The sequence below is a fragment of the Eubalaena glacialis genome, chromosome 19 (genome assembly GCF_028564815.1).
Source record: "Eubalaena glacialis isolate mEubGla1 chromosome 19, mEubGla1.1.hap2.+ XY, whole genome shotgun sequence".
NCBI lineage: Eukaryota > Metazoa > Chordata > Mammalia > Artiodactyla > Balaenidae > Eubalaena > Eubalaena glacialis.
Genome location: NC_083734.1, coordinates 46,578,477 through 46,587,832, shown reverse-complemented (window position 1 = coordinate 46,587,832; position 9,356 = coordinate 46,578,477). Strand labels below are relative to the sequence as shown.

Here is a 9,356-nt window from a genome sequence, read left to right as displayed (position 1 = left end):
AGCAGCAGGCAATGGTACTTCTCAGTCCTGCTAGGGGTCCCCCTTGGGACAAAATATGATTTTATGGGAGAAAGTGTTTGGCAATGCTTTTGGGGTATCAAGGCTTTAGAACCTTCAGTTATATTTACTTTCCTGGATAATCTACCCACTGTGTTTTTATTAAAGAAATCTGTTGCTTGCTGGTAACCCTTGGCTTCCGAGTGGCCAGTCCTTGCAAGGAATTCACTCCAGAAACTTTGAAAAATTTAGTTTACACAACACTAATGCTACAGAGAAGGATCCAAAGTCCATAGTGGGACACGTAATATTCAGGTTCTCTAGTCTTTGTTTCTTAACTTCTTTTTTAACTTGTCACCCAATATTTCCCCCTGAAACCAATTAAATACGTTACACTTTCATTCTTATGTTTTGCTTCCTTCTGTTTTCCTTGGGAATGTTTTCCTTCTACTTCTTCTAACTTCTTGAGTTGAACGCTCAGTTTGCTTGTTTTATTTGAATGAAAGCAGTTAAGATTATGAATTTACTTCTAAATAAATTTCAGACACTTAATATATTAATGTCATTTTCATTGTTTTGCAAACCTGTTATTCCAGATTTTAATTTGCCTTTGACCCAATAATTATTCAGAGGGGAAAATGTGTGTGTGTGTGTTTCTGTTAAAGTTATAAGAAACTGAGGTTTTTAAATTATAGCCAGAGTATGGAGCTTATGTAATTCCTCCTTTGGGGACAGAACTTTCTCTTGCTTCTTTTTTGCTATAGTTGGTGGAAATGTCTCCCAGACTTCCTTGGTGACAAATGATACTAAGATGTGTGGCCTTCATGGGGAGGTGACAGGTTGTCAGGTCACCATTCCGTGGTTGGTTAACCCCATCCTTCCTCTCCTGGCAGGTCTCTTTTGGTTGTAAGTGACAGAAACTCAACTCAAACGTGTTTACACAAGAAAGGACATTTATTGATAAATGGGTAGCAGTAAGGGCAAAAGGGTGTTTAGGTTGCAGAAAGGGTGGACCCTGGGGTTGGAATCCTGTCTGGACTCTGATCCCTGTTCGAGGAGGCTTATTCTCTCGGATGGGCCATATCCACGTGATTCTAAACTGTCCGCCTCTGGCCCCACACCCGAAGTCTTCCTGGGAGAAGCTGAGCTGCTCTGCTTAATTTCAGTTCAAGATACACTGGTTGGGGCACGGGCACACCCTGTCACCGGGAGGTCAGGGCCCTGTGACTGTGGCACTAAAGCCCCATGGTGGAAGGAGTTCCCTCAAAGGTGGTACTGTTCCCAGAAGGGAAGGGGGGTGCGCAGACAGAGCAACCACCCCTCTCTACCCTATCCCACCGTTGTCACCAATCCCTCCAGGCCCATCTGCCATTTCTGCCTGAAGTTTGGCCTCAAGACTGAGCCAATTTGCATGTAAGACCAGGGTATTTCCAGGAGAGTGATGACATCACAGAACTGGGGTTCCAGAAGGTGGGGATGGCTCAGCACTCACGTCTTCTTTAGAACAAGGAGAGCGGTGAGCTGGGCGGGACTAAAGTGTAGTCCATGAGGAAGAGGAGGCTCCTACCCAAACGGCTTTGTTCTACAGATTCTCACAGAAAGCCCTAGGCCGGCTGGGACCTGGGGTCAGAGAGGGATAGGAGAGCGGTAAGCTCGGGAGGGGAAGTTGGGGGTGCACCTGCCCAAACCACTTTTTCCCCAGGGAGCCCCAAGAGGGGCCTTCATGGGCAGAGATGGAGCTCCCTGCTTTCCGAGGTTCAGTGATACCTGTCTCTGTAGGACCCTACTGAGTCAGAGCAGAGTAACGTTGCATGAGACACACTTATACTAAAAACTTATTTGTTGTTTGTCTGAAATTCTAATGTAACAGGGCATCCTGTAACTTTATTTGCTAAATCTGGCAACTGTAGGGTGGAAGAGAGAGGCAAAAGAATGGTCGCAAGCTCAGGCTGCAATGGAGTGAGTCTTAGGAGACAGAATAAAACATCCGTGAGGAGACAGGCATCAGGGTAGCCATGTTGTCCAAGAAGCTGCCTGACTCATGAAGCTAGTGGATGGAGGAATCCTCAGGAACATACACTTAGTTTAATGGGAAAGATACACACACACACATCCCTAGTGATAGAAATAGCCTCATTCTTTGCTTTCATGGCATTGATCATTTTGAAGAACGTAGGCCAGTTATTTTATAGATTTTCCCTCCATTTGGCTTTGTCTGATGTTTCCTCAAGATTAGCTACAGGTTATGCATCTCTGGCCAGAATGCTGCATAAGTGATGTGTGTCCTTCTCAGGGTATCACATCTGGAGGCACATAATCTCTCTCTGTCCCTCACTGGTGGTGTTAATTTTGATTACCAGGTCAAAATACTGTCTGGTTTCCCCACTGTATTGGTACTGTTTTTCTCATGCAATCAAGGGGAGATACTTTAAGACCATGAACATAGTCAGTTCTTCACTAAGCTTCCCACCCCCTCATATTTAGCATCTATTGATGATTATTTCTTGCTCAAACCAGTTTATGATGGTTTCAAGATGGTGATTTTCCAACTTCATGACTACCTCCACATTTATCAGTCAGCATTTTCTTGTCAAGAAGAGCTCCCCTTTAATCCCCATTATGTATCTATTTATCTATTACTGTTATGACCTCATGGATTCCTATCTCATTCAGTGGGTTATAATCTGTCACTATCATCATTTATTTTGATGGTCAAATTGTTCCAGATTACCTTGGAAACCATTATGCATTGGTTTCACAGATATGATACCAAAAGCACATTCAACAAAAGGAAAAAATACATAAATCAGTCTTCATCAAAATTTAAAACTTTTGTGTTTCAAACAACACCATCAAGAAAGTGAAAGACGGGACTTCCCTGGTGGCGCAGTGGTTAAGAATCTGCCTGCCAATGCAGGGGAAATGGGCTTGAGCCCTGGTCCGGGAAGATCCCACATGCCACGGAGCAACTAAGCCTGTATGCCACAACTACTGAGCCTGCGCTCTAGAGCCCGTGAGCCACAACTACTGAGCCCACGTGCCACAACTACTGAAGCGCACGTGCCTAGAGTCCGTGCTCCACAACAAGAGAAGCCACCGCAATGAGAAGCCCACGCACTGCAACGAAGAGTAGCCCCCGCTTGCCACAACTAGAGAAAGCCCACGCGCAGCAACAAACACCCAACGCAGCCAAAAATAAATAAATAAATAAATTTATTAAAAAAGGAAAAGGAAAGAAAGTGAGAGGCAACCCACAGAATGTGAGGAAATATTTGCAAAGCATGTATCTGATAAGGTTCTAATACCCGGAATATATAAAGAGCACTTACAACTCAATAATGAAAAGACAAACAACCCAACTGAAAAAATGGGCAAATGTTCTGAAAAGACATTTTCCCAAAGTTACACAAATAGCCAATGAGCATGTGGAAAGATGATCAACATTATTAGCCACCAGGCAAATGTAAATCAAAATCACAATGTGATACCACTTCACAAAGGATAGCTTTGATCAAAAAGACAGTTAATAACTCTGTTGGTGAGGATGTGGAGAAATTGGAACCTCCATACATTGCTGATGGGAATGTAAAATGGTACAGCCGCTTTGGAAGTCCAGCAATTCCTCAAAAGTTTAAACTTTAGGTCACCATGTGACCCAGCAATTCCACTCTTTTGTATGTATCCAAAGGAATGGAAACATTTGTCCACACAAAAACTTGTACACGAATGTTCATAGCAGCATTATTCATAATAGCCAAAAAATAGAAACAACTCAAATGTCCACAGACCGATGAATACATAACCATATTGTGATATATCCATACAATGGCATATTATTCAGCCGTGAAAGGGCACGAAATACTGGTACATGCTACAACATGGATGAAACCTTGAAAACATTATGTTAAGTGAAAGAAGTCAAACACAAAAGACCAGATATTGTATGACTTCATTTATATGAAATGTTCAGAATATGCCAATCTATAGAGATAGAAAGTAGATTATTGGTTGCCAGAGGCTGGAGGGAAGTGGAACAGACAGTGACTGCTAACGGATATGGGGTTTCTTTTTGGGTTGATGAAAATAGTCTAAAGTTGACTGTGGGAATAGTTGCACAGTTCTGTGAAAAATGATTGAATTGTATACTTTAAATGAATTAAGTGTATGGTACGTGAATTATATATTGTGAATTATATCTCAGTAAAGCTGTTACCCAAAAAATGCTGCTCCAGATTTGGCCAGTGGGTACCCCTTTGAGCTGGCTCTCATTTCTATTTGACATGCCCCAGCATCGTTAATTTTAGACTAGGAAAAACAGAAACAAAACAACAGGAGACCAAAAAAAAAAAGTATTTGTAAAATAATACATGAGAGGAAAGAGAAACAGGCAGGAGTGGGGCAGTGAGTAAGCGAGGACATTTGGTTGCTCTCTCCAGATTCCCCAGAAGACTCTCTCTCCTGGGAGACCCTAGGACCCGCAGGCCTTCCGCTGCTTACCCTCCACTGCATCTCCTCCCCTCTGAGGATGGCGACCCTGCTGCTCTTCTCCTTGGTCAGCTGTCTCGTTGCTGTGAATCAAGCCAGCCTCATCAACCGATGTGATTTGGCCAAGGTGCTGCACCAGGAAGACTTGGATGGCTTTGAGGGCTACTCCCTGAGTGACTGTGAGTGCTGTTTCCTCACACTCTCACACCCCCTTTCTCCTCCTCTCCCGGTCATGCCCTCTGTGGCCATCTTTCTTTTTCTCTCATTTGTTTTTCAAAGTCAGGTTCAAAAAGCAGCCTTCTCCAAGAAGCCTTTCCCAACATTTGATATTTGTTCCACGATTCTTAGCTGAGCACTTATTATGTCCCAGGAACTATTTTAGGTGCTGGGGATACAGATATCAACACAGCCCCTTCTCTCATAGTGTTCACATTCTAGGGGAAGAGACAGCAAGAAAGAAACACACAAATATATGAAGTGCTTCCTGGTGGTGATAAATGCTATGCAGAAGAATAAAGCAGGGGGGAGTGATGGGTGACATTGTTCTAGAGGGGGAAGTCAAGGAAGGCCTCTCTGAGGAGGTGACATTGAGCAGTGCTGAATGGAATAAAGGACCTAGTCCCCCAAACATCTGGTGCAAGAGCATTCCAGGCGGAGGGAACAGCCAGTGCAAAGGTTTCGTCCTACTCCATGGTAGAGATAGCTCCCTCTTGCCCAGAATTGTAAGGCACGTCTGCCTTATAACACTCTCTCCTTTCATCTTGCTTTGTGGGTTTTTTAGGTACATATCTTCATTCTTATTCTATAGGCACCTTGAAGGCAGCATCTGCATTTGAGCCAGCTAAATGTCCCTCACTGGGTTTTGCACAGTTTCTGGCACACAGTAGGTGATCATTAAGTGCAGAAATCATGCATGGACAGATGGACAGATGAGTGGTTGTACTGATGGGTGGATGGACTGAAGAATGAGAGGAGAAGCTAATGGGTGTTTCTGGCCCGCTAGCCCCATCTAGTCTCTTAGGCTTTGTTCCTTTCTTCTTCTTTTTTTAAAAAGTAATTAATTAATTAATTATTGGCTACGTTGGGTCTTCGTTGCTGCGTGCAGGCTTTCTCTAGCTGTGGCGAGCAGGGGCTACTCTTCGTTGAGGTGTGCAGGCTTCTCATTGCGGTGGCTTCTCTTGTTGTGGAGCACGGGCCCTAGAGTGCGTGGGCTTCAGTAGTTGTGGCTCGCCGGCTCTAGAGCGCAGGCTCTGTGGTTGTGGCGCACGGGCTTAGTTGTCTTAACCACTGCGCCACCAGAGAAGACTGTTCCTTTCTTCTGATTCCTCGTCTCCCTTTCTCCTCCGTCTTCCTTGTCCCTCAGCTTGGCCCCCCTCTAAAAACCCTCTTCTCCCTGTTCTAAGGGCTGTGCCTGGCTTTCGTGGAAAGTGACTTCAACATAACAAAGGTAAATGAAAATACAGATGGCAGCTTTGACTATGGCATCTTCCAGATCAACAGCCACTACTGGTGCAACGATTACAAGAGTCACACGGAAAACATTTGCCAAGTGGACTGTCAAGGTCTGGCCAGGGCCCCAGGGTGGGAGAGGTGAGAGAGATGACCAGGCTCTACTCACGGGACTTCCCTTCCCACACACAGCTTGGAAACAACCCCAGAGGATTGGTTCAAGGAATCAGGGAATCCCTTTACTGAGCAGAGGGTTGACTCGTGTCCCTAAATGCCCATAGGAGGTTCTGCAGTGTGCTAGCAGGATCCAGAAAAGCTCTGCACAGGCAGTAGCAGTAGAGCAGTGCAGCAGCCAACATTTATTGAGAGCGTATTATATACTCAGTACTTCACATACATAGCTCATTTCATCCAACTTGCCATGCAATAGAAACTAGTATGATCCCCACTTTATTGGTGAGCAAACTGAGGCTCATAGAACCAGTGCTGAATGCCAAACTGGTGGCCCTGAAGGCTCAGCTCTCACCACCAAGTAGAGCTGCCTTTGGCTAATGGTCTGACCGAAGGCCAAGTGCAAACTCCCACCTCAGGGCTAATCCAGGAGGCTCCACAAGTCCATGATTCTGTCCCCCATCTCCTCCTTTGTACTCTGATTAATGGCCCTGGGCTCTTACCTGAAGAGCCTCCCTCCTTAGGCAGGACTTTACCTTCGCCTCTGTGCTGCCTCTTTTGGCATTTCCTTTCCCTAGAATCCTCCACACTTGGGGTGAACTACCATCCACTAGGAAGTATGGCAGTAAACAGGCTCAAATCTCAGCCCTCCTGCTCCTCCTGCCCTCACCCCCCAACCATCCCCAACCTCCAGCAGCCATTGTACAGATGTCCAAATGAGCCTCTGAGGGGGAAGACTTGCCTCGTCCGGAAGTTCTCAGCCACTGGGTGGCACATGCCTTACAGGGAGAGCCAGTCTTCGGGATTGTCCCCTGTGCTCTGACGGGTATTCTCTTTCTCCTTTCAGAACTGCTGAGCCCCAATCTTCTTTCAATCATCAACTGTGCGAAAAAGATTGTGTCCGGAGCAGGGGGGTTGAAGAACTGGTGAGGAGGACATGGTGGGACGAAGTTAGTGGGCAGAGCCTTAAGAAAGATGTAGTGACAGAGAAAGGGACAGTAGGCCAGGACCTGACCTTTTCTACAGTCTAGAAAAATGTGGGATGTGGCAGGGCTTGGAACTCCAACTTAGAAGACCTGGGATCTGGCTCTTCCTCTGACACTGTATTAAACAAAACTCTTTTGGTTGCAGGAACAGAACAACTTGAGCTAGCTGGGGGAGATTTATTCTGAGAGGACAAGGTGTCCTGCTGAGCCCACAAGAGGGGTGCAGTTGGGCCTCAGAAAGAGGGTGGAAGCAGGGCTGGAAACTTTCCCTTGCAGGTTTCTGCTTCTCTTTGTGCATTGGCTTCACTACTCCCTCTGCAGACCAGCTTTCTCTGCTCTACAGTCCACCAGACAGACTATGTCTGCCCTGAATCTATGGGCTAATGTCCTAAGCAACCATAGAGACTAGCTAGGCTCAGTCCCAGTCCAAGTGCCTGGCAGAGAGGATCTGATGGGTTCAGCTTGGACCCTGTGTCCCGGCTCCATTCATTCAGCTATAGGAATGGAAGCAATTAAGCAACATAAACATGGCTGCCACGGGCCCTCTCTCCATAATTGGCAGCAACATTTTCTATAAAAAGTGTTGTTGGGCTTCCCTGGTGGCTCAGTGGTTAAGAATCCGCCTGCTAAAGCAGGGGACACAGGTTCGAACCCTGGTCCGGGAAGATCCCACATGCCGCGGAGCAACTAGGCCCGTGAGCCACAACTACTGAGCCCGCGCGCCTGGAGCCCGTGCTCTGCAACATGAGAAGCCACCGCAATGAGAAGCCCGAGCACCGCAACAGAGTAGTCCCCGCTCGCCACAACTAGAGAAAGCTCGCGCGCAGCAATGAAGACCCAACGCAACCAAAAATAAATAAAATTTATTCTTAAAAAAAAAAAAAGAACCAATCTTCTTTCTCTCCACAGGGTAAAATGGAGGTTGCACTGTGAAGGCCGGCCACTCTCCTACTGGATGACAGGGTGCCACCTGGCATGAGACAGGGAGCAGACCTGTGGTGGAGTCATTCCAGAACTCCTTTCCTCACTTGGGAATTCTTCATTTCTTCTTCCTCTTGCCTCCACTTCAAGTTATTTTCTTCCTTTCCCATTTGCAAATAAAACTGACCAGAGCCCCAGGAATAAATGGTTTTCTAGGACTTCCTCCTTGTTCCTATCCAGGCCCAGGCCCCTGGTTCCTGACTGTCATTTGCAAACCAAGAAGACCACGATGAAGAAGTTTCTATATTTTTGGAATTATTAAAGCATTCCTGTGCAAAGAATGTGTTAATTTATTCATGATTAATCCCAAGTATATTTGAGTACCTAATAGAGTATGAGTGTGCTAGGTACTAGAAAAAGGATGATAAATCTGTAAATATTGTTCATGAGGTGTTCCTAATCGCTCTGGAGAAGATTATGGATCTTCTCCATACACAGATAATGGATACAATGAATAAATGGATACATACAATGAATGCAATGGATAATGTTATGGATAATAAATCTATAGTTATTGGTTTGAAACACTATCAAGATCCAAGTAATTCCTCCAAAGTCAACAATTTTTGAAGTAAAAGAGCTCAAGAAATATAGATCAATGGAACAGGATAGAAAGCCCAGAGATAAGCCCACGCACATATGGTCACCTTATCTTTGATAAAGGAGGCAAGCATATACAGTGGAGAAAAGACAGCCTCTTCAATAAGTGGTGCTGGGAAAATTGGACAGGTACATGTAAAAGTATGAAATTAGAACATTCCCTAACACCATACACAAAAATAAACTCAAAATGGATTAAAGACCTAAGTGTAAGGCCAGACACTATCAAACTCTTAGAGGAAAACATAGGCAGAACACTGTATGACATAAGTCACAGCAAGATCCTTTTTGACCCAGGTCCTAGAGAAATGGAAATAAAAACACAAATAAACAAATGGGACCTAATGAAACTTAAAAGCTTTTGCACAGCAAAGGAAACCATAAACAAGACCAAAAGACAACCCTCAGAATGGGAGAAAATATTTGCAAATGAAGCAACGGACAAAGGATTAATCTCCAAGATTTACAAGCAGCTCATGCAGCTCAATAACAAAAAAACAAACAACCCAATCCAAAAATGGGCAGAAGACCTAAATAGACATTTCTCTAAAGAAGAGATACAGATTGCCAACAGACACATGAAAGAATGCTCAACATCATTAATCATTAGAGAAATGCAAATCAAAACTACAATGAGGTATCATCTCACACCGGTCAGAATGGCCATCATCAAAAAATCTAGAAACA

The 9,356-nt window shown here is 44.8% G+C and overlaps 1 protein-coding gene across 1 annotated transcript; it reads left to right on the top strand.

Annotated features, from left to right (window-relative positions):
- Window positions 1-4,522: 4,522 nt before the first annotated feature.
- LYZL6 (lysozyme like 6) lies at window positions 4,523-8,067 on the top strand. The gene is made up of 4 exons (XM_061176517.1): window positions 4,523-4,661; window positions 5,886-6,044; window positions 6,950-7,028; window positions 7,998-8,067. The coding sequence occupies exons 1-4, from the start codon at window positions 4,523-4,525 to the stop codon at window positions 8,065-8,067; spliced, it is 447 nt and encodes a 148-aa protein (XP_061032500.1).
- Window positions 8,068-9,356: the final 1,289 nt, after the last annotated feature.